This window comes from Bos indicus, chromosome 17, assembly GCF_029378745.1.
Source record: "Bos indicus isolate NIAB-ARS_2022 breed Sahiwal x Tharparkar chromosome 17, NIAB-ARS_B.indTharparkar_mat_pri_1.0, whole genome shotgun sequence".
Taxonomy (NCBI): Eukaryota; Metazoa; Chordata; class Mammalia; order Artiodactyla; family Bovidae; genus Bos; species Bos indicus.
The window spans coordinates 52,183,594-52,208,564 of NC_091776.1; the positions used below are offsets into that span (position 1 = coordinate 52,183,594).

A 24,971-nucleotide genomic window follows, 5' to 3' on the forward strand; every position below is an offset into this window, starting at 1 on the left:
CTTGCACCTTTCATTATATTATCTTATAAATTTCTATTTGTGTGTATCTTTCCTCCACCTCCACCTGTCTGATTCGTCTTATTAGCTCAGTGACCAGCAGGCACAAAGTTGGTGCTCAGTCATATTAAGTGACTATTAGACCTGGGTTTGATCCCTGGATTGGGAAGATCCCCTGGAGAAGAGAATGGCAACGCACTCCTGTCTTCTTGCCTGGAAAATCCATGGATAGAGGAGCCTGGCAGGCTACAGTCCATGGGGTTGCAAAGAGTTGGACACAACTGAGTGACTAACACACACACACACACCTCCGAGGATGCTCTGTGGTTAACCTGGGCAGAGGAAGAGAAGAGAACTGCCATTAGTGAGTGCTTGCTGTGTATTAAGCATTTGTTCTACATGGTCTTGGGTAGAGGATACTGTCTGAATGTATGGTCATCAGGTGGTCCAAGGAGCGGCCCCAAAGGCTCTGCAGAGGGAGTTAAACACTGAAGATGGACTTCCCTGGTGGTCTAGGGGTTAAGACTCCATGCTTCCAATGCCAGGGGCGCAGGTTCAATCCCTAGTTGGGGAGCTAAGATCCCACATGCCAATGGTACAGCCAAAAAAAAAAAACCCAAAACCCTTTGAAGATGTACCCTGAGAACACAGTCCTTTGCAGGTGTGGCATCAGTGACCACCTTAGAGTGCCTTCCTGGGGTGTTAATCCCCTGTCTCCTCCCCAGTTCTTGGGCAGGAAGGGGCCCCTCTCAGCTGCCCAGCTGGCTTGGGTGGGCGGCGTGTGTCAGGTTTCAGTTTCCCGCCGCCTCCAGACCCCTCCCCTGCTGCCCCTGCTCGCGCTGACTCCAGCTCAGACCCGCTTCCCATCCCACGCCTGCCGGGTGGCTCTGCCGTCACCTGATCTCCTCTGGTGGGTGGTGTCTCCTTTCAACTGTCCTCTCCCAGAACAGCACGTCCCCAACTCTCTCCAGACGTGAGGCATCTCAGCTCTGCCTCCTGTAGTCCTTCAGCCACCTGGCCCATCTAGGCTGGAGTCCCTTTCTCCTTGTGCTTCTGTGGGGTTTTGGTGGGGTGGGGAGCCAGTTCTGTATTTCAATCCCTTTCCCTTGGTCCAAAGCTTTCCAACTGTTGTCCTAAGCTTTTGTCCACTCCTTCTGGACAATCATGGGACATTGGCAATGCAAGGCTGTCAGGAATTGTACACTGCCTGTAGAGTATGGGCCACCTGCTGATACGGCCAGCTTGGACCTGGAAAGCTTGCAAAAACTTCCTTGCTATCAAAAAAAGAAAAAAATGTTGGCAAGGATGTGGAGAAGGTCAAACCCCTCCTACACTGCTTACAGGAATGTAAAAGGGGGCAGCCACTGTGGAAAACAGTTTGGCAGTTCCTCCAGAAGTTAAACATAGAGTCACCATATGACCCAGCAATTCCACTCCTAGATGTATACCCCAAGGAACTGAAGTGTTCAAACAAATCTTCGCACACAGATGCTCATGGCAGCATTGTTCATTTACCGAAAGGTAGAAGCAATTTAGATGTCCATCAGTGGATAAAAGGATAAACAAAATGTGGTCTATTCACTCAGTGGAATATTATTTAGCAATGAAAAGGAATGACGTGCTGATACGGGCTACAATGTAGATGAATCTTGAGAACATGAGTGAAAGAAACCAGTCACCAAAAGCCACATATGTGATTCCATTTCTAGAAAATGTCCAGAAAAGGCAGACTCATAGAGAAACAGAAAGCAGATGGTGGTTGCCAGAGGCTGGGGAAAGGGGGACTGCTGATGGGTGTGGAGTTTCCTCTGGAAAATGTTTTGAAACCAGTTAGAAGTGGTTGCACTGCACCAAGAACGTGCTACACGCGTGCACGCTCAGTCGTGTCCGACTCTCTGTGACCCCATGGACTGTAGCCCGCCAGGCTCCTCTCTCCATGGAATTCTCCAGGCAAGAATACTGGAGTGGGTTGCTGTTTCCTTCTCCAGGGGACCTTCCCGACCCAGGGATTGAATCTGTGTCTCCTGAGTCTCCTGCATTGGCAGGCAGGTTCTTTACCATTGTGCCATCTAGCATCATGGAATTGTGCGTTTTATTTTTAATAGGGTTTTGATTTTTTATATTGAATTTTATTTTCTTTTTAATTTTTGGCCATGCCAAGTGGTATGTAGGATCTTAGTTCTCCAACCAGGGATTGAACCTGGGCCCCCTGCACTGAGAGTGCAGAAGCTTAACCACTGGACCACCAGGGAAATCCCTGAATTGTGCATTTTAAAATGGAGATTTTATGTTAAGTGGATTTTTATCACAATTAGGAAAAACAACCACAAAACTCCTTGCTGTGGAAGAGAGCAGGAGTGTGGGGTTTGGGTCTGGAAACTTAGCAGACTAGGATCCATCTGTGTGATCCACGTGGAAGAGACATAAATGCCCTGCGGCAGCTGCAACATTAACCTCCCACCTCCACCCCTACCAGGGCTTCCACGGAACGCCAGTGAATAGATCCCCGCCACCCCTGGGGAAGGCCAGAAGGCTAGTAACAAATAGGAAACTGTGTACAACTTCTTATCAAAGAAAAAAGGAATAGAGAATGGCACACTGGATCTGATTCCAGCGACTTTGGCCAAATTAGCAATAGCCTCCGTTAGTAAGGGCTTCCCTAGGAGGCGCAGTGGACACGAGAGGAGATGCAATACGCTCGGGTTTGATTCCCAGGATGGGAAGATCCCCTGGAGGAGGAAATGGCAGCCCACTCCAGTATTCTTGCCTGGGTAATTCCATGGACGGAGGAGCCTGGCAGGCTAGAGTCCATGGGGTTGCAAAGAGTCAGACAGGACTGAATATGCCAATTGGTTAGAAAATGAAGCAAGAACATGGGGAAGGGAAATCAGGCAGACTTACGAGGACGGTGGCACTGGGGGAACATTGCGTTTCTTCTCCTCTGACGCCTTTTAGTGTTCTTTGTAATTAAAACCCTGAGTCAACTGGGGAGGCAATGGGACTGTGGGTCTGGGTATTGAGAAGGCAAACAGTGCACAGGTGGCCACTGGCTGTGCTCTCCCCAAGGATGAATGCTGACTGCACAGAACGTGAGCAGAGGCCGCCCCCAAGTTCTTAAAATAGCGCCCTCGGCAAGCTGCTCAGGCCCTGGGGAGGGTGGGAAATTCAGGCTCTGGCAGGATGCAGAGTGGGTGCTAGTGGCTGTGGCCAGGAATTCATTAGCAGCATCTCTGCCCCCTCCAGGCGGAGCTGGGCGGAGAAGAGTGTGTCTCCGAGGCGGAGAAGGTAGCCATGGATCTCAAGGACCCCAACCGCCCCCGGTTCACACTGCAGGAGCTGCGGGACGTGCTACATGAAAGGAATGAGCTCAAGTCCAAGGTGTTTTTGTTGCAAGAAGAGCTGGCATACTATAAGAGGTGAGTGTTCCGCGGAGCTCCCAGGCTGGCTCCATTCTGAGGTTGTTCAGAGTCTGGGGACAAATTCACACCTGGAAGACAAGGACTGCACCTGTGTTCATTGTGGGCATCGTCGCTGGCCTGAAGCACTTACATACCAACTCAGAATTCCTTTCTGAAACTGGGGCTCAGATTCCTCTTATAATTCAGAACTTTTCCAGCAGTTAAAAAGGAATATTATAAATACTGTATTACCTTATGATCTTTACTACATGTGAGTTCTGGGGCAGCTCCCCCCAAATCAAACAAAAGAATATTTTTGCAGCAAAAGATGTGAACATTCATACGAAATCAGTGGGATCAGTCAAGATGATAAACAGCCTCACGAGATTTCATTTCAGAGTTTGCCACCAAATGAATGACCAAAAAAGCAAATTTTGGTTTTTAGAGCTATTTGGATTTGGGAATTACAGATAAGAGATGGTGGGGGATAAAAAGGAAAAAAATTAACAGAGATGATGGAGCTACCCAGCCTAATATTTTTGATCATTTAGTTCATCCGTGATCAATGAAGTCCTTGCACATACAGTAGCCACTAGCCATGTGTGGCTATTTAAATGCATTAAACTTAAGTAAAATGTAAAATTCAGTTCCTCAGTGGCACTCACCACATTTCAAGTGTTCCATCAGCACTTGTGGCTGATGGCCACATATTGAACAGTGAAGAAAAACATTCCCATTCTCCTGCAAAGTCCTATGCACAGCACTTTTCCGACTTAAACAACTATCTCATACCATGCCACCTCATACTCATTCAGCTTTGTACATGTGCTTCGTCGCTCAACTTGTGTCCAACTCTGTGTGACCCTGTGGACTGTAGCCTGCCAGGCTCCTCTATCCATGGGATTCTCCAGGCAAGAATACTGGAGTGGGTTGCCATTCCCTTCTCCAGGGGATCTTCCCAACTCAGGGATCGAACCCATGTCTCATGTTTCATGCATTGGCAGGTGGGTTCTTTACCACTAGCGCCACCTGGGAAGCCCTAGCTTTGTACACATTGCCCTTCTATTGGTTCCTCAAAACACACCTTGCTCGGTTCAGGTAACTTCAGGACCTTTGCACATGCTGCTCCTGCAGCTGGAAAAACATTCTGCATGACTCTTCCCATAGTTGGCTCCTGGTCACTCGGGGTTTGGGTCGGGTGTCACATCCTGAGAGAGGCGTTCCTTCACCATCGCCGCCCCTTCAAGGAGTGCTCTGCCCTAGTCACAGTCTCTCATTTTACTCAGTTTTGCTTTCTTTTTGGCTGTGCTGTGTCTTCATTGATTTGTGCAGGCTTTCTCTAGTTGCAACAAGCAGGGGCTGCTCCTCGTTGTGGTGCTCAGGCTTCTCATTGTGGAGCACAGGCTTCAGTACTTTTGGCTCTCAGGCCCTCATGCGGGCTTAGTGCTCCACAGCCTGTGGAATCTTCCCTGACCAGGGGTCAACCCATGTCCTCCTGCACTGGCAGGCGGATTCTTATTCACTGCACCACCAGGGAAGTCCCACACCCCCCTCAGTTTTACTTTCTTCATGGCTTTTTTCACCATTTCACATTCTCCTGTTCCGGAACATGCTGGTTTTATTGTCTGTTTCCACACCAGACTGCACCATCATGGCACCAGAAACCTTACTTGTCTTGTTCATGACTAAGTTCCCAGCACTCAGGAGGCAGCTTAGCCCAGAGTAGGTGCACAAGTGCCTGTTGAATAGAAAACTGGAAGGAAGGACCAATGTGGTCCCTGCCCTTGTAGGGAAGATAAGACATCAGAGAAAATACAATGCCATACATGCTTATTGAAAACCCACTGCGAGTCTGCCACATAAGAAAGTTTTATGACAGTGTGTGCACTGGCTGCTTGAAAAAGAGAGAAATCTCTTCTGGCTTGGGGATGGGGTGGAAATCAGGAAGGCTTCATGGAGGAGGTGGCATTTGAACTGGGCCTTCTCTAAAGGAAAGGGTACTTCTTAGATATGGGAGATGTGGGTGGCATATTCCAGGCAGAATGAATCGCAAAGGCGTGGAGACAAGGAAACATTTGGAAAGAATAGGAAATAGGAAATCATTCTATTTGGCTAGACTCTCCAAAGTAAACTTAAAGTAGAGATGTGGGTACCTTCCTGAAATTTCTCACTCATGGCCAACTGGGCCAAAGGGGCTGCAGACACCTGTGTGCATTGCCTCCGGGACATATCCTTCCTCTTAACTGGCCATTCCAGAAGCCAGCCCCTGAGGCAGAGAGCTTGTGGGGCGAAGGCCACTGTTGTCCTCCTGGGTCCCTTATTATCACTCCTTTGTAAAAGTATGTGCCCTCTCAGACCACCAGACAGTGCCCTTGAAATATTCCAGCTTTCATGAAATTGTTGACTCTCTAATCTCATGTCTCTCAACTCCTTCCAGTGAAGAAATCGAAGAGGAGAATCAAATACCCCAACCTCCACCCATTGCCCACCCGAGAATGTCTCCCCAGCCCGAGTCTGGGATCAAGCGACTGTAAGTGCTGCGCTTCCGGTATCTGGAGCTGCTCGTTGCCGGCTGAGCTGGTGGTTCACATGACCTCTCACTTCTCCTGGGCACCTGCTCCAGGCCGGGGCTTGTCACTAACCGCCTTCCGCCGAGATGGACCTAACCCTGGGGCACTTTGGGCCTAGCCCTTGACTTGGTGTTCACCTCTATACCTTGAAGGCTGAGTTCCTCCTAGGGGGATGGGGGTTGGTCCCTGGGCAGAGAGGTTTGGGGAAGGCTGAGAGTGCGGGAAAGGGCTGGGACCTATGGCTGACGCTCAGGGCTTGCTTGAGTGTATCAGGTGGGGCATGTCTCTGAAATACTGCGTGGTGGGGAAGGTTTGTGCATCTTAAGGGCTTGAAACCCCAGCTCTGAGATGTCCGAATGGCCCCAGGTCCACCCTATCTATGCTTTTCTGTGATGACTTTATCTGTCCCTCCATGTCTCTATTAAGTATTCATTGGTGCATAATACATGCAGAGCCAGGTCCTGATTGCTGTGGGGAATACACAAGAAAAAGAGCAACCTAGTCGTTGCCCTCAACTAGACTTAAAGCTACTAAAGGGATCCTCGCATCAAAAGACTCCTTTGAGACTCAGATGAGAGGTTGCAGACCATTTCCTGGAGAGGTTGGGGGAGGAAATCATACAATTTTGTAAACAGTTTTTGGTTCATTGACCCCTGCAACCCTTCAGGTAAAGGGTTAAAGCTCTAGTCTCATTAGCTAATATCTACCAAGAACCTACTATGTGCTAATATCTACTAAGAATGTACTATGTGCCCAGTACTGTCCCGGCAGATTGAGTCCTCACCATAGCCCTGTGTTATTGTTCAGTCGCTCAGTCACGTCCAACTTTTTGCGACCCCATGGACTGCAGCACTCCAGGCTTCCCTGTCCTTCACTATCTTCCAGAGTTTGCTCAAACTCATGTCCATTGAGTCAGTGATGCCATCCAACCATCCCATTCTCTGTCGCCCCCTTCTCCTTCTGTCCTCAGTCTTTCTCAGCATCAGGGTCTTTTCCAGTAGCCCTGTGAGGTGGGGGTATTGTCATTCCCATTTTACAATTAAGGAAACTGAGGCACTGAAGTCAGTCACCTGCCCAGGGTCATACAGCTAATAAGAAGCAGAGTCAGGGTTCAAACCCAGGCACCTAGCCCACAGTTCCCATTTTAAACTGCAGGAGGGCCTCCCACTCCCAGCTGTCTTGTGGCCTCCTGTTCTCCCCTAAGAGGGTCTTCCTGGCTCTCAGCCTTACAACTTATTGTAAAAGAGGCCTCAGTTCTTCCACACAAACCCTGGTAGAAGCTTTGTGAAAGCAAGTGGCCTGGGTTGGAAAGCTAGCTGGGATGTTTGGAGAGGGGAATTGGGGTGTTACGTGGATGCCTCAAACTTTAAAGCCCATTTATGTTTGAAAATCCTTGACTAGTTCTTATCCTGTGAATTGACTTAAGCCTCAGCGTTGAGGGATGGGAAGGGAATGCAAAGTGTGTGTAACTGCTAGACCTTCTGCTTTTAGTTTTTGTTTGGTTTTATTTGGTTTGGGTTTTTGATTGAGCTGGGCGGCGTATGGGATCTTAGTTCCCTGACCAAGGACTGAGCCCACACCTCCTGCATTGGAAGTACAGTCTTTTTTTTTTTTTTTTAAGATGTTCTTTTTCATGTGGACTATTTTTAAAGTCTTTATTGAATTTGTTACAATATTGCTTCTGTTTTATGTTTTGGTTTCTTGGCCTTGAGGCATGTGGGATCCTAGGTCCCCAACCAGGGATCGAACCTGCACCCTCTATGTTAGAAGTCCAGTGGTTACTGGACCGCCAGGGAAGTCCCTGGGTTGGTTTTTGTTTTGCCCTTAGAAAGGGATGACTTGTTCAAATGTTGGGCCCTGGGAAAGGCTGGCCTCCCTGTAGAGTGTGGGGTTAAAGATGTGGGTTTCTTCCAAGCCACTCTTGGCCAGCTTCACACGTTGGCCCTCTATCTGCTGGATTTGGGGGGGGTGGTCCCCAGTTCTGCTTAGGGATAAATATTTCCTGGGGGTGAAGCTTGGAACTATTCATTGATAGGCCTCCTCTGGATCTCAACACCATGTTGGCCATGTATTAGTTTGTAATCTTCTGATGGCACTTGAAACGCACCTCTAAGTAACTTAAGATAAACTGTTGGTCAAGCAACTAACAATTTTCAGGTCATCTTGGCTTTAGATTCAGCTGGATCCAGGCCTTGTCATCAGGGCTTTGCCTCGTTCCCTCCACCTCTACCCCAGTTTTCCTTTCTGTGTGCTGTATTCTTGGGTGGCAGTACAGCCACCATCAGCTCAGGCTTCTGCTTTCTGGTATGAAACTTCAGTGGGAAAAGAGAATCTCCCACAGGGTCACAGAATTGAGTCTCATTGGCTCTGACCAGGTCACATGACCACCCCCTAAGCCAATCACAGGGCAGTGCATCCATAGGTCTGGTCTGGTCTGTTTCTCACACCTGAAGCTTGGAGCAGCTTTAACTGCATCCAGTTCCCACAGACTGACGTTAAGGGAGGGACAGACCCCAAGCAAGATCAGTTTGCTGAGCAGACAGAAGTAACCAGCGTTCACTGTAACCTCATCTTTGGGGAGAAGGAGCCCTTTGGTCTTGATTCTCTGATGTACTCAGTATCTTTGGTTAAGATTTCCCATCCAGTGCTTGGTAAGAAGTGGGATTCCTTTCGCTGAGACCCTGATCTGTCCTCCAGCCCCACTTGCATGTAAGGATGAGCAGAAAGTGAAAAGAGAAAGTGTTATTTGCTCTGTCATGTCCAACTCTTTGCAACCCCATGGACTGTAGCCTGTCAGGTTCCTCTGTCCATGGAATTCTCCAGGCAAGAATACTGGAGTGGGTAGCTATTTCCTCTCCACGGGATCTTCCAAACCCAGGGATCAAACCCAGGTCTCCTGCATTGCAGGCAGATTCTTTACCATCTCAGCTACCAAGGAAGCCCTAGGACAAGCAGAAGTGATCTTACATGCTTTGGCTTAAATCCTGGGGAAGTAGAGAAAACGTTTATGAGCTCACACAGTCCCTCCCTTGGCTAAGGGAAGGATAAGACCAAGAGAGCAACATCTTCTTCCCTCAGCAGCTCCTTCCCTTTAACAGCCAGACCTTTCCATCACCTCTGCTCCACCAGCACTGCATGTACAGCATCTCCGGCACTGTAATTCCAAGTCACGTGTAATTCTAAGGCTTCCTTCTGAAGCAGTGTGGTTCTGACTTTCTATTTTTCCACTCCAGCCCCCTCTCTCTAAAACAGGTAATTAAGTGTTGGTCTTTGCAAATGGCAAACTAGGTAAAATCCAGAGGAAAGGAATCAGAATTAGCCAACACTCTTTTTTCTACTAGTTCTTCTACAGACACTTGAGTTGGCTGTGGTGTCTGGTCCTCTTTTTTCCCAGATTGTTCCGGAAAGGACTCTGTTCTCAAACTGCATTTCCCCTTTAGTTTGGCCTCTGGTTGCTCAGCAAGACCTGGGGTCTGAGCCTGGCTGGAGAAGCAGCTGGAATCTGGGAGCCAGAGACAGAGAGGGAGAGGGAATTCAGATTCTCTCTTCCATGGGGTGCAGGTGGCTAGTCCCATGGCTGCCCCGGTCTTCTAGGGGATAAGTGGGAGATCAAACTGGCACAAAAGGCTTTTGACCAGCCCAGACAGGACAGCAGTCGCCTTTGTCCGCCTCGGCCGCTGACCGGAAGCTGCATCAGGGTGACCACGAGCTCAGAGCCTGGGGCAGAAATGGATCTTCCCTGGAGACCAGGGAAGGGAGTGGCCATTCTTAAGATGGTTCCACGCCTGTCTCCCTCTCCATCTTTCACTCTCAGGCACCCATCTGGGTCTGTCTGGTCCCTTTGTCCTGGCTTTTGTGGAATGTTAGTCATACAGCTTTTTTTTTTTTAAAATTTACTTGGCTGCTCCAGGTCTTAGATGTGGCACTTGGGATCTAGTTGCCTGACTTAGGGATGGAACCCGGGCCCCTCCGCATTGGGAGCGTAGCATCCCAGCCACTGGACCACGGTGTCCAGTGCGTCGGGAAATCCCGACACAGCCTTTTTAGTGCAGCTCACAGCTCTTCCCCAGCTCAGCTTCCTGCTGTCCACCACTTTCCCCACCCACCAATGAGTAAGCAGTAACTATTTAATACCTTGGAGGTTCTGCCCTGTCGGGAGATTCAGAGCTGGGACTGTTAGCACCATTTCTCAGATGAGGAAACTGAGGCCCAGGGAAGCCCACTGACTTCACTGCGATCACTTGCTGGGAAGGATCAAAGTTGGGATGGATTGGAACCCATGCCTTGTTTTGCCACCCAGCCCTGTGCTTGCCCCAACCGCCTCATTCGGCCTCCCTGCCCCTCCTTTTCTTTACCTCCCCCACTTCCCGAGTCACCAGCTATGGGCTGACTGCCCAGTTCCCTTATCTTTCAAATGCACCACCAGCCAAAGACTCCAGAGTCTACATTTCTGGGCTGAACTGGTCGAGGGAACCAGAAACTCCAACCGCCTGTCCAAACAGCGTGCCCAGAGGACGTTCCAAGAATAGCTTGTGATTGAGCAGCTGCTGGCCAGAGAGTCTGGGCTGGCACTGCCTGGGAAGGTCACGAGGGAGCGCCTGAGTGGCTCCACCCTCGTCCCCAGTGGACATCAGGCACCAGCGCCCCCTTTGTGTCACTCGCAGCTCTCCATCACGGGCTGACAGGCACACACAGGGCTGCTGAGCGGAGGAAGGGGGCTGACCAGCTGGTAGTGGGCACAGAGGCTCAGCCAGGGAAGCTGCAATCAGAACAGCTGGCCTCACACACCAGAAAAGCTGGCCCTTGAAGCAGGTGGTCACCTGAGTATCCAACGGTAGTGACAACGGTGCAATCTCTCCCTGTCCTCCTACCTGCCACCCTGCTCACTGCAGCCCAGAAATAACTTCTTCACAGCCGCCCATTGCACTGCCTGAAATGCCACTGTTAGAACCTCATTTGCTTTGAGTCTTCCAGAAATAATTGTTGCAGGGTGGGGCGGTGGTGGGGGCTGGTGGGAGCTTGAAACCAGCTACATTGTATCCAGGATATAACTTTTGACCAAAACAAGCCAGTCTTTTTTCATGGCAGTGGCTGTCCCTTTGGAGGAGGTGGCTTATGCAGGGAGGCACCTGGAATGGGGAGGGGAGGGGGGGCCGTCCATGTCAGGGATCCCAGCGAGACCCACAGAGTAGCTCAACCAGAACCCCCTCCTGCCTCCCCGCCAGGTGTCCCAAGGCCCTAATGCATCAGTCTGGCCCCTGATTGGGCCCCAAATGAAGTCCAGCATTTCCCAGCAGGCAAACATCTATCCAGGAAAAATACCCAGCCCGCATATCTGGGGCCATCCCCCAAACAACGACTGTGTCTGTGGGGGCTCCCTGTTATGCTAGAGAGAGCATAAAGGTGAATGCAGAGCCTTATGGCCGAGAAGCTAATGATGCCCGCTAGCCTGGCCTCTGTGGACTGGGCCCATTCAGTAGAAAGCCCCTCACTGTCACCATGAGAAGCCGTTCAGATCGGTTCTGCTGAGATGCCAGCTCCCAGCTACTTTGGGGAGTTGCATGAAAAGTGATCCAGACAGAATTCTCAAACCTCATTTGAGATCATCATATTATTATATCTTTTCCCCAGCCAACCTCTTTAAAAAAACAAACAAAAACAAAACCAAGCTGTTCAAAATAAGTTCTGGAGACGTGGTTGGAGTTTCTTCATTTTCCTTGCCCAGACAAGGAACTGATGAGCATTCATTACTGTTTGTTGTTCAGTGGCTAAGTTGTGTCCGACTCTCTGCAACCCCATGGAGCACGCCAGGCTTCCCTGTCAGCCACTGTCTCCCAGAGCTTGCCGAGTAGGCTCTGGCTCATCCAGGGGAGCGATTATGCAGCCTGTCTCCTGCCCGGCCCATCCTGGCTGCCTCATCTTCTCTCCTGCGTCTCCCCTGGCTGCCTTCAGGATACAAAGCCTGCAGTTTGTGGCGGGTGGGGGAGACGGGCTGGAAGATGCCCACGGATGTCACCACTGAATCCCACAGGAGGTTTTGATCTACCGTTCTTCACATCCAGGCCTGTGTTTTCAGCCCTTGAGGCCAGCCTGTCTTCCCTACGTGGTTGTCACATGCTATTCATTTGCTAGGGTTGCTGTACCACAAACCAAGCTGGTTTAAACAACAGAGATGTATTGTCTCACAGTTCTGAAAGCTAGACGTCCAAGATCAGGGTGCTCGGCGGGGTCTGTTCCTTCAAAGGGTTGAGAGAGATCGTCTTCTCCATGCCTCTCTCCTAGCTTCTGGTGGTTTGCTGGCCATCTTTGGCCTTTGTTCACTCATAGAAGCATCACCCCAAACTTTGTCTTCATCTTCACGTGGCCTTCTTCCTGTATGCATGTCTGTGTCCACATGTCTGCCTTTATGAGGACACCAGTTGTATTGGGCTGGGGCCACCCTACTCTGGTATGACCTCACCAAAACTAGTTACATCTGCAAGGGTTCTATTTCTAAATAAGGTCACATTCTGAGCTACGGGTTAGGACTTTCCAGAATATGCACAGAGGCGGGGTGGTAGGTGGGCAGCACAGTTCCACGTTAACCATAAGCAAACCCTTCAGCTGACCTGTCTGTGGAGAGTGTTTCTTTTTCACGCCTTGCCCCTGTTTTTTTAATTGGGCTCCACTGAGTCTTTGTTGCAGCATGCGGGATCTTTAGTGGAGGCATGGAAACTCTTAGTTACAGCATGTGGGATCTAGTTTCCTGACCAGGGGTCGAACCCGGGGCCCCTTGCATTGGGATCGCGAAGTCTCAGCCGCTGGACCACCAGGGAAGTCCCAACCTCCCCTGTTTTTATCTTCTCTGTGTCTATCTGTACTTTTCTAACCAGGATCTTTACAGCCATAATGCCCATGGTAGCAGCCGGACTGATAATAGATGACCCCACCCTGCAGCCTGTCCGACGACTTGTGTCCCTCGTAGGCACTGGATTTTTTTCTGGTTTCCTCTTGAGCTGTGCCTTTGCAGTGTCTGCTGCGGCTATCGCTGGGGCTGGCCTGTCTCCTGTGGCCCCTTTAGCTGCATGGCCATCCCCCTGCGTGTTCCCATTTGAAGTGGGTGTTGAGTGTGATTTCAAACGTGCCACTCATGAACGCTCCATCTGCACGAGTGAGGCCTTGGAATTCTGGGCTCTGTCACCGATAATTCTTTTTGTCTTTTCTGTTTCCATTCTAAAACCACCTTGTCCATGATCCAGTAAAGAAGGTCCTTTAAATGACGGGTCAGTAAGCCACACCCACCACGACCCACCCCAAGTGACACTAACCCTGTGTTTTTCGATCTTCACACCCTGGCTTTCTAAACTGCTTTGTTTTGCCAAGCCATCGTCAGCAAGCCGTTTGAGCTTGTTAACAGGAAAAGCAGAAGAGGGGACTTTGTCTTGATTCTGTGTCCCCTTAGACAGGAAGTGGCAAGTGGCTTTCCTGCTTGAATCAGGCAGACATGATATGTATCAGTGATGAATGCTGCTATATTTCTGGCCAGCTTAATTGCTTTGATTACATTACAGAAAGAGCTCTCAAATAACCCAGAATGAGAGTCATTCCTTCATTTGCCAGTACATATATTGGCTGCAGGAAGAAAAAGAGGCTTTACATATACATGCCTGAGTCCCTTCGCTGTTCACTTGAAACTATCACATCGTTAATCAGCTATACCGCAGTACAAAGTAAAAAGTTTAAAGACAAACAAACAAAAACAGTCCAAGAAGACATCGTTAAAAGAGAGAGAGAGACTTTAGCTAGTACAGAGGATTTCTCCAGGCAGACTTTGCTTGCCCCAGCTTTACAGTGAAAGACTACTTCATTCTAGGTAGGAAGTGATTGTAGGATCCAATAACCACAGAATAGGAAAATCATTTTCACCCAAATGTGATTGAAACTGAACTCCATAGGCCACAGCACCAAAAAACAGAAACAAAACAAACAATAAAACCTAATAGGTAAACGGACAGAGGGAACTAAAAATAGTTGAAGCTTTGATTTCTCAGGGGTTCCTTCCTATTCCTGCTCTCAGAAAACATAACTGAATTACTATAACTCTGACCAAGTTCAAAAACCAAAATTCAAGAGTAGAGGAACTTAGTAAGACTAGAAATCATCTTTAATTAGAAGCTGGGAGTACAGGAGGACAGTTGGCAGCTTAGAAAGGACTTATCGGAAATACTCAATGTGGGCCAACTTGGGTTGACTGCCCTGGGTCCTCGACTCTGTTGAGGTGGCGTTTAAGCTGACTTTGTTTCAAGCGGGCCACTTTGTCAGCTTTTGGCCTGAGCTTTCCACTTTTATCATTCAGGCATCTGATGGTTCGCTCTGATTGATCAGTGAGCAACAGTCACAGCTATTTGAAAAAGACTTCATGGTCTACTGTAGCCATGCAGGTAGTAACTGTGACAACTTCTAAAGGCTCTCACCATTAGATCACTTCTTGTCACTTGTCCAAATTGATGTTTCCAAATTTCTTTCACAGTCTGTATTCACAGTGTTTATCTAATCAGTGCACATGTGTACTATTACTTTTTCTTAATATGTATTTTAATCTCTTAACTACCTACTTTCAGCTCATTCTAAGCAGTAGAAATATCCATGAAATTTGGACTTTGAGGTGCTACTTATCTAGCTTCTCAGTTCATGTCACATAAATACATATTTACTTTAAAACATTCATCTCTTTACATCTGAATCATCTTACATTTCATATGGCTTCTTAGTATTCCTTTCTCTGCATCATCGAGGTAAAGAAACCCATGACGTATGTTTCCAGTAGCTTTTATTTCCACTGGTAAGGAGGAGAAATCCCCTTCAGTGCTTAAGGGGGGAGGTACATCACACATCACCTACGCGCACGCCCTGCTCACACTGTGTCACCTCCAAGGTACCGTGACGGTCACATGCAGAATCAGCCCCCCGCTGCTTTCTGGAATAACTCTGACCCGCACCCCCAACCTTTTCTTTCACACCTTGAGTTGATTCGCTCCCCTCACGTTTGCTGCTGTACGTCCTGGCAATTGCAAAACCTGTGGCGTGCACAGCCAAGGGCAGCCTCTCATTTCCGTCTTTCCCTTCCCAAAGGTTTAGCTTCTTCTCCCGAGATAAGAAGCGTCTGGCCAACACGCAGAGAAACGTGCGCATCCACGAGACCTTCGGCCAGTGGGCCAACTGCCACCGCGATGACGGTTACACGGAGCAAGGACAGGAGGCCCTGCAGCACCTGTGACCATGACTCACCTCTGTCCTTGGACCTGAACCACCCACCCCCAGGGGCTGCCATGAAACACGGCCACCTCGGGTGTCACACCCTCAAAACTGATCCCTCCAACAGACTGTCTGCTTCGAGGGAGCACGTTGAAAAACTGATGCCAAACTCTAAAGAGACGATTATTTATACCAGGGCTACCACCGTTTCTAATAGATGACTCCAATCCCTTAAGATATATATTTAATAAGACCATGAGCGGAGGCCGACTTTTGCATTAACTTCAGTAACACGAGCTTCGCCAGATACATCACCTGCCGTTCTAGTTGCTGTTTGACTCGCTTTGTATGAAATTCTTTGTGTAGAAATTTTATGATCACATTTGGCATACTGACATGGGAGGCAGGGAACTGGTAGGTTTTTATTAGTTGCGTTCATGATATTGTCATGGTGGTAGCAGAATATATAGGATGCATCAACTAGACAGGGAGGGCCTCCGAAGCCACAGGACACATTGGCCCGGCTCAGACACAAAGCAACAGAAAACAGGGACAACACCCTGTTTTCTTCTTCTCCCACCCAGAAACTGGAGACAAGTTTGCAAGAGCCTGTGGTTCTCTATTGCACCTTGTTACTGATAATGCCTAGAGCATGTAGCAATGTTCAAGGCCAGTGCCTTGGAATCTGCTGTGAGTTATGCAGTACTAACCAAACAAAGTTGCTAAGGATGAGACACTGCAATGGTTCTTGTGTGTGTTCTTTTTTATTGGCGTCTGGTTTCTTTTCAGCATTTACTGTATCAAATACTTAGTCCCCTGGGAAGAAGACAAAGATCCCAAAGTGGATTGTGAGTGGGGTATGGAGCGCTAGGGGATGCTGGATGGTGGGTGGGGTAGACTTGGCAAAGAGAGGGTGGTGGGTGACGATGGCTTGGGGATCACTGATGTCTGGCTGACTTCTGGGGCTGTGGTGGACAGCCGGATGCCCTGTCTGCAACTGCCAAGTTGGGGATTTGCCCAAATAATGCTTTTTCTCCACCCAAAGGGGTACCTAGGGTGCAAGACTTGAAAGAGATACCATTTCCCAACAGAGCACTCAAGGACATCTGACTGGCTGCTTTCTGCACGTTTTACTGTGTCGTGCTAAGAAATCATCAGGTTGGTTTACAGAATCTATATGAACTCTGTTTACAGATCACTAAGAAAAATAATCAGATAGGATAATGTTGGTTTAGAGTAGTGGTTCTCCAACCTGACTGCCATTAGAACTACTGGAGTTTACTCTCAGAGAGTGTAAAAGCCTGCCAATGCAGGAGATGCAGGTTTGATCCCTGGGTCAGGAAGATCCCCTGGAGGAGGAAATGGCAATCTACTCCAGAAGTCTTGCCTGGGAAATCCCATGGACAGAGGAGCCCAGCAGGCTACAGTCCAGGGGGTTGCAAAGAGTCAGACACGGCTGAGCAACTCAACAACAAAACTGATCCGCCATCAAACTCCCTCCATCACATTTGACTGCCCTTCCCTGGGGTAACCAGTGTTGGTAGTTTCCTGGGTGTCTTTCCTGAAATAATAAATATACATCAGTTCAGTTCAGTTGCTCAGTCGTGTCCAACTCTTTGCAACCCCATGGACTGCAGCACAACAGGCCTCCCTGTCCATCACCAACTCCCGGAGTCCACCCAAACCCATGTCCATTGAGTCGGTGATGCCATCCAACCATCTCATCCTCTGTCATCCCCTTCTCCTCCTGCCCTCAATCTTTCCCAGCATCAGGGTCTTTTCCAATGAGTCAGCTCTTCACATCAGGTGGCCTAAGTATTGGAGTTTCAGCTTCAACATCAGTCCTTCCAGTGAACACCCAGGACCAATCTCCTTTAGGATGGACTGGTTGGATCTCCTTGCTGTCCAAGGGACTCTCAAGAGTCTTCTCCAACACCACAGTTCAAAAGCATCAATTCTTCGGTGCTCAGTTTTCTTTATAGTCCAACTCTCACATCCATACATGACCACTGGAAAAACCATAGCCTTGACTAGGCGGACCTTTGTTGACAAAGTAATGCAGTCATGTAAAAAAACATGTATTTCTGTTCTTTTTACATAAGTGGCAGCATATGATACACTCGTCCTTCTGTACTTTTCATTCCTTAGAATACCCCAGATATAACTCCACAGCAGTATGAGAGACATTGAGTCTCAACCAAGGGTGATTTTGGCCCCCAGAGATATTTGGCACTCTCTGGAGACATTTTTGGTTGTTACAACTGGGTGGGGGGGGGTGCTGGTGCGGGTGCTGTCATCCATCCTGGGTAGGCCCCAGGGATGTTGCTAAATATCCTACAACGCATAGCCCAGCACCCAATACCAAAGAACATTCCAGCCCCAAATGTCGATGCCAGTCCTGAGGAACCCTGGTCAACCATACAGAGTGTAATGTGTTTGTGTTTGTCCAGGCCCACGGGTGGACAGATGGCTTCCAGTTTTCCTAAAACAGCACTGTGCACTTTCATACTTGTGCATCGGCCTGCAGAATGAACTAGAAGCAGAACTGCTGGGTCAGAGGGAGTCGGCCTTTGCCATGTTGATGGCTACAGTCCCTGCCAGGGTGGCGCAGAGGGGGTAAAGGGAGGTAGTCCTACTTTTTTTTTTTTCTTAAGTTATCAGGGCTGATACAAGACTAAACCCAAATGTCCAGAGGCAGGGTCTGGGTGTGTATATTTTTTTCCACCCATTCATGTTCTGGTACTCAGGGTTGATAAATGCCAGCTTAGACTAAACACTGCCACTGGAGACTTACCTGGTGGTCCAATGCTTAAGGCTCCATGCTTCCAATGCAGGGGGTGAAAGTTCGATCCCTAGTTGGGGAACTAAGATCCCACATGCTGCGTGGCACGGTCAAAAGATAAAAATTAGAACTAAACAAAACACTGCCACTGGATGTGTTACTTCTGAAGCCATCTCACAATTCATGTTCCTGGATGGGGATCTCTCGTTTACCTAATATACCTGCTAACTCTAACTCTAGCCCATAACAGATGTTTTAAATGAAATGTGGGTGAAATCAGAAAGGTGTTCCTGCAAGATGGTTGAGATTTGGGAGATTGTAAATTATTGCACTGGAAATCGAGAAACAGTATATTTTTCTAAAATGGTTTTAACAGTTAACAGTAATTTTAAGATATTGTAGGTCCCCAATGTAACAATGAGATTCATACTCCTGATGCCAAAACCTAGTAATGAATGTGTGAATCTTGATACTAAATCAGGCATTTATTCTGCATGAGACATCCTGAATTGTAAGAACTTAACTTTCAAAGATAGTCATGGATAAAACAAAAATGTTAAATGTCAGTTTCTTGAAAACCATAGGAATAGTATGGCACTTATTCAAAGTCCTCAGAAGTTAAGGTCAATATATCCAGCTTTTAAACAAACCAGAGGCCAGATGGTGGAGGGAAAAGGCAAATCAGTCCATCAGAACTAGATACTGACCTTTCGTGGATTTCACTTTCATTTCACTCTCATTCTCTTGAACTTCCTCTTTTCCAAGGGCTGGAAGATTGCCATAGTCCATAGCCTCACATCCCTGCAACTTTGGATTTTCATTTTAAATGCCAGTCACCCCACCAAAAAAGGAAAGGGAAAAAAAAGTAGTCAGCACTTGGCTGGAGAATGGAGTTATATTTGTTCAAGAGAAGCTGGCTATTGACCCAGAACACTGCTAGGACTGGCTTTTGGTTCTCTGTCTCTGGACAATCTCCTTGAATTCACTTTTCTATCCTATTTTTAATTTCACTCAACCAAACCCTTGCACTATGGACATAAAGATGGAAAAGATACAACTTTGATCCTGGGTTCCTGAGAGTCACAGATCAATGCAAATGGTTTCCAGGCATCACCTCTTTTTGCTACACTTTCAAAAAGGTCATTTCCAGTAGATGGGAGAAAAAAATCAAAACAAAGCTCTCTACTACCAAATTAAATGAGTGATGGTTCCTTACACAGGTCTTTCTGTACAGATGATAGTGACTACAAAATTGTTTCTCAAGCTTATCAAATAACAGGTCCTTAATCACTGCAGATGGTGATTACAGCCATGAAATTAAAAGACACTTACTCCTTGGAAGGAAAGTTATGACCAACCTAGACAGTACATTAAAAAGCAGAGACATTACTTTGCCAACAAAGGTCCGTCTAGTCAAGGCTATGGTTTTTCCAGTGGTCATGTATGGACGTGAGAGTTGGACTGTGAAGAAAGCTGAGCACTGAAGAATTGATGCTTTTGAACTGTGGTGTTGGAGAAGACTCTTGAGAATCCCCTGGACTGCAAGAAGATCCAACCAATCCATCCTAAAGGAGATCAGTCCTGGGTGCTCATTGGAAGGACTGATGTTGAAGCTGAAACTCCAATACTTTGGCCACCTGATGCGAAGAGTTGACTCATTGGAAAAGACCCTGATGCTGGGAGGGTTTGGGGGCAGGAGAAGGGGATGACAGAGGATGAGATGGCTGGATGGCATCACCAACTTGATGGACACGAGTTTGGGTAAACTCTGGGAGTTGGTGATGGACAGTGAGGCCTGGCGTGCTTCGATTCATGGGGTCACAAAGAGTCGGACACGACTGAGCGACTGAACTAAACTGAAAACTGTAAGATGAAGGGAATGCCCTAGAGATAACTCTGCACTCTCACTGCTGAGGGCCCCCGGGTTCAATCCCTGGTCAGGGAATTAAGATCCCTGCAAGCTGCCCATAAGCCCAAAAACAAAAACAGGGTAGTCCAGTGATTAAGATTCCATGCTGGCAATACAGGGGACCCGGGTTCCCTGGCTGGTAACCAATATTCCACATACCATGAGGTATGGCAAAAGATTTTTAAAAATAATAAAAACTGAAAAAACTGTAAGATGAAGAGGGGCTTCCCTGGTGGCTCAGATGGTAAAGAATCAGCCTGCAACGCAGAAGATCCAAGTCCGATCCCTGGGTTGGGACGATCCCCTGCAGGAGGAAATGGCAACCCACTCCGGTATTCTTGCCTGGAAAATCCCATGGACAGAGGAGCCTGGCAGGCTACAGTCCATGGGGTTGCAAACCTCAGTCGGACATGACTGAGCAACTAACACACACACTCGTAAGATGAAGAAGAGAAAATTCATACAATATCAGTGTGTTCAGCTTGAAACTGGGTTCCAGAGTCAAAAGAAAACTTAACTCAACCCCATTATCATCAGAAAGGTTTTGTTCTGTTTTCGTTTTCATCAGTAAGTTTTATTCAACCACTGGACTTAGACTCTGTACACAAGCAATGCGGTATCCCTGCACTCTTACTGGTCCTGCACTTTCCTTTGGGTTTGGGGAGGAAGAGGGGGAGGGATGGTCTACTTGCTTCTGTCCCTCTTCTCCCTCCCCTTGACCCTGTCATCTCTGAAGTCCCTCTCTCTCTCCCAGTCACCTTCTGGCCATGCCCTGGCTGGTTCTCTCTCCTGCCACCTTTTTTCCCGACCCCTGTCATGGTGGTCCCTCATCCTGGAGTCCCAGTGTCTTTCTCGGGACCGAGACCGCTCCCTCCTCTCCCTCTTCCCCTCTCGGAACTGGTCATTTTTCACAACTGGCAGGTTAATGGGTTTTCGAAAAGGCCGATCTCGCCCCCCAAATCTCAGCTGCCCAGATTCCTTCTTCCCACCCAGACCTCCTCCGAGTCGCCGAGGAATCCACCCTTTGAGAGTCCTCTCCAGCTCATAGTCCACAAATATTTCGTGCTGGTCAATGACCAGGCCGTCAGCATCCCGGTAAGCTTTGAGCAGAGAACGCTCGTCTTTGTATTCGATGAAGGCGTAGCCCTTCGAAAAGCCTGTGACCAAGTCCCTCACTAGCCGAAGCCGCCGGATGTCCCCGTAGCGGGAAAACACTTCCTTTAACTTCTCCTCTTTGGTCTGCAGGTTTAGTCTCGCCACAAACAGGGTGAGGAGGGGGTCCCCTGTGACGCCTTTGTTGGGGGTGTATCGTGCCAGCATCGCCCTCCAGACAGCGCGATCGTGTGGGTCTTCGTCAGTGCCATCAATGCTGCCAGCTTTGAGCGGGTCATACTCCTTGGCAATGGGCATCCAATCATTCATGTTCTAAGGAGGGGCACAGCAAGCAAGTTTATGTAGCACCTACTAAGAGCTCTGCCTTCAGTCCTCCAACAACCCCATTAAACGGATACTATTTTAAATCCCTTATTGCAACAGGGAAGGAAGCAAAGGCTGAGGCCTCCCAGTTAGAAAGTAGGGGAGACAGGGTCACAGCCGGGCAGTGGGCCTCCAGGGTGCTCTCACCCACCTCCCCACCCCCGCTCCAGGGAAGACAACATGCTGAGGTCTGAGGCATACATTTATTATCCAGCTTAGCCATAGTAGGGCATGTACAAACTCTTTTAATGTGGCAATATGGATCAAAATCCAGAATCAAAATCCAGGCTTACCTTTCAGAAACTTTAAAACAGTCCTAGGAAAACCAGCCTGGGAACTTCTATGGAAAAGGGGGTTTTAAGAAACTCTTTACATGTGGTCCAGTGGTTAGGACTGCCAGGGCAGGGGTTCAATCCCTGGTCGGGGAACTAAGATCCTCCCTGTAAGCAGAGTGGCCAATAATAATTTTTTAAAAAGAAAACAAAAACCTCTGACTACCAAGAATTTCAAACACATACTAACATAAACAATGGCATAACCCTCCATGAATTTCTTACCTGGCTCCAACTATGACCCACACCTGACCCATCTTATTTAATCTGTGCCCCCCACTCACATCTCCCTCCCAGATTATTCTGAACCTAATTCAAGATATTACATCATTCATCTGTAAATATCTCAGTGTCCATTATTACTAAAGGATAAAGACTTAAAAAAAAAAAAAGCCATAAGGAAAAATGGTGCTCTGAATGCAGTAAACAGGTAGCAAAGTCAAAATAACAGTGACCCAGCCTCAGGCTCTTCAGTTCAAAAGGAAGATGGGGTTTCTTCTCAGTTCCCTAGCTGATAATCCATTTATGCTTTAGGGGTTGAGTACTGACTGCAATGGTAATTTGAGTCCAGCAAGCACATAGTCATCCATTCATTCTGATACAAGATCTCTCTCTTTTTTTTTTAAAGAGCGTAGGTAAGGTTAAGTCTGACACATGATAACTGACTTATGTGAATCTGCTGGAATAAATCAGATCCTGCTAATAATGTGACCACCTCTGTGAAGCTTTAGAGCCAATGCTGAAATATGTTACTTAAAAATCAGGGCTGTTTTGAATATATCTGGTGATCTTCATTGGCTATCTTTTTTTTTTTTTTTTTTTTGCCTCCTGGCATGCAAGATCTTAGTTCCCCAAAGACAGATTGAAGCTGCACCCCCTGAAAAGGAAGCAGTCTTAAACCACTGGACCACCAGGAAGTCCCATCCTTGCCTTGTTTCATTGATCTCTGCTCTGGTATTCTCTAAATGGCCCTAAAATTCTTAAAATTCTAATCTTACTTCCTGCCTCCATCACAAGGTTGCAGAGGGAAAAACACACACACACACACACACACACACAACAAAAACACCCTAATAATCATAGTTATCTTGTATAGAACACTTAGGAGGCGTCAGGCACTGTGCTAAGCACTTATCTCCCTTCACCTCTCAACAATAACAGGACACACGTAATTCTATTGCCATTTCAGATGTGGAAAGTGAAATGCAAAAAGGTGTCTTTTGTCCCAAATCACAGAAGTAGCTCACCTGTGGAGTTAGGACCAAGGGCTTTTTTGATCCCAGAGCTTGAGCTCTTAACTATTTCCTTAGATGGCTATCGTAAAATATAAAGCTTGAAATAGGGATAGGAAAAAGCAGGCTAGGTCTGGGTGTTGAAGGCTGACGGCGACTCCAATCAAGTGAGAAGGAAACCCGTCCCCATTTCACAGGAAAAGGTTGCAAAGATCCACCAAATGAACCTGACATTATGGTACACAGTCAGAGCTCCTGTTCAAAGCTGTAAGAATTCTTCAAATTAAAATCTGGAGAGAATTACAAAGGTACAAAAGATGAATTTTGTTTTCTCCCTCATCTGCATGCTCCTATCAATACTAAATACCAAGCGAACAGCGGACTTCACGGGTTCTCATTTATCTTTCTAGGTGTGTTTCCTCCGTTGTAACATTACGTTGAGATTTCCTACAAATTTTTAGACTCTCTCTGGCTTTTTCAATTCTCAGTCATTACTTCATAAACGGGAATGGGGATGAATCGTGCGAGGTGGAGGTGGGTTGGGCAATTAGCCATTAAAAACAGAAGTGTGCAAACTGAAAAAGCTCTGGATTGGGAGTCAGAAAACCCAGGTTTAAGACCTAGTGCCTTCTTGGGCAAAATTTAAATCATTTGTTAAATGCTGCTAAATGCCTCTTCACCGCGTTTTATATGAAGATGAGATAAGGTAGTGTCTTTGAAAACGCTTTATAATTACAAATTATTATGCAAGTAAAATCTATTCTTAAAGAAGCAAATAAACAACGAACGCCTCCCCAGGTTAAATCTGCAGAACGAAACTACCCGCGGTTCCCACCAGGTGGGAAACCTTGAAGGCTGGGTCACTGAGCCGTCAGAGCATGCGTAGTGGGGACCTGGGCGCTAAGGCGGAAGTTTCGGTGAAAAGGCTTATGTTTCCAGTCACTACTGCAGCCGCCGGCCCTGGAGGCTACCTCCACCAGCTCCTCATTTGGGTGCGCACAGGAGGAAAGACTAACCCAGCTATCGCCCCCGCTCCCCGCAACACAACCCCAAGAGGTTCCCCGCCACCGCCTTGCCCGGTTTCAACATGGCGGCCCACGCTCGAGCCGACACACGATCCAGGCAGATTCCCCTCGTCCTTCTCGCCAGGGTGGGCTCTACTCCACCTGGCCGCTCCCTCTCACCTCAGCAAAGCTCGGTCTTCCTTTCCCACCGAGGCCTGCCCCGAGCTCGTCGCGACGGAAGATTCTTCTTCTTAGACCGACCGGACCTTAACATCTGAAGCAGCAGATTCGTCACAGGCCGTCTTTCCGTCTTTCCTTTTATTGTAGGAAATTTAATCACAGGCATTGAGCAGCAAAGGCGTATCGTCTCCGAAGAGAGTGAAATTTCCGCTTTTCTAAAATTTTTCATGAATATTAAAAAATGCTGAATTGAACAACTAACGAAAGTGCAGCTAGTTGACTGAAAGCCGCTGAATTTCCGTACGAGGAGACGTTTCAGCGCAGGGAGTTTTAGTTCTTAGACACACTTTGAGAATTCGATTCATGTTACGGTTTTTTCCCCGCTCAGAAAATGCGTGTCCAAGGAAACGTTGTACATATTTTTTGCCAGAGTTTTTCTAACAATATTGTAAAGCAGTTATCCTCCAATTAAATAAATTTTAAGTTTTAAAAAGAAAATGAGTTTGGAGACTTTAAGAATCTCTTGGGAGCTGGTTTAAATGCCTTTCCCTGGCTCTCGTAGCGATCTATGAATTGAAGGATCTCTGAAAATTTGCATTATTATTATTTTTTTTTTCAAGTTCCCAAACTGTTCTTTAGGACTCCTGCCTTTACGGTTAAGAAGACTAGATTTAAAACCTGGGGGCGGGAGGGGGAAGGGAGGGCCTTGCAATCCGTAAATTTGTATAGAACCGATAGATGTGTAGTTCAGAGTATAGGTTTTTTGTTTGTTAGGTTAGTAATATATTCGGGTAGACTACGACTTGCGGTACAACTTGAAATGTCTTGATACAGTTGTGCTTTTCTTGATGAATGTC

The 24,971-nt window shown here is 47.6% G+C and overlaps 2 protein-coding genes across 10 annotated transcripts in view; one reads left to right on the forward strand and one right to left on the reverse strand.

The window, feature by feature from the left end:
• The window catches only part of RILPL1 (Rab interacting lysosomal protein like 1), a 42,284-nt gene extending 26,343 nt beyond the window's left edge, over nt 1-15,941 (forward strand). The window contains exons 5-9 of one of the 5 annotated variants that reach the window (XM_070769413.1): nt 3,241-3,413; nt 5,833-5,925; nt 12,838-12,925; nt 13,204-13,227; nt 15,077-15,191. In XM_070769413.1, the coding sequence (XP_070625514.1) occupies nt 3,241-3,413; nt 5,833-5,925; nt 12,838-12,925; nt 13,204-13,206 (357 nt within the window). In that variant the 3' untranslated portion in view covers nt 13,207-13,227; nt 15,077-15,191. Of the gene's footprint in view, nt 1-3,240; nt 3,414-5,832; nt 5,926-12,837; nt 12,926-13,203; nt 13,228-15,076 lie in introns of all 5 variants that reach the window. The other 4 variants (XM_019977587.2, XM_019977589.2, XM_070769414.1 and 1 more) reach the window with 4 other exon arrangements.
• Nucleotides 15,411-24,576, reverse strand: SNRNP35 (small nuclear ribonucleoprotein U11/U12 subunit 35). Of its 5 annotated transcripts, none has more exons than XM_070769416.1 (4): nt 24,115-24,576; nt 22,946-23,220; nt 21,660-21,706; nt 15,411-21,315 (listed from the first exon to the last, which is right to left on the reverse strand). In XM_070769416.1, the coding sequence occupies exon 4, from the start codon at nt 21,310-21,312 to the stop codon at nt 20,575-20,577; it is 738 nt and encodes a 245-aa protein (XP_070625517.1). In that variant the 5' UTR covers nt 21,313-21,315; nt 21,660-21,706; nt 22,946-23,220; nt 24,115-24,576; the 3' UTR covers nt 15,411-20,574. The 5 variants fall into 5 exon arrangements, with proteins under 5 accessions (XP_070625517.1, XP_019833565.1, XP_070625519.1 ...); XM_019978006.2 differs by having other exon boundaries at nt 21,660-21,806; nt 24,115-24,574; XM_070769418.1 differs by lacking the exon at nt 22,946-23,220.
• Between the last annotated feature and the right edge of the window lie 395 nt (nt 24,577-24,971).

What these genes read in the sequence shown, in the direction of transcription:
- SNRNP35 (XM_019978008.2), bottom strand. Translation starts at nt 21,312, where the DNA reads ATGAATGATTGGATGCCCATTGCCAAGGAGTATGACCCGCTCAAAGCT.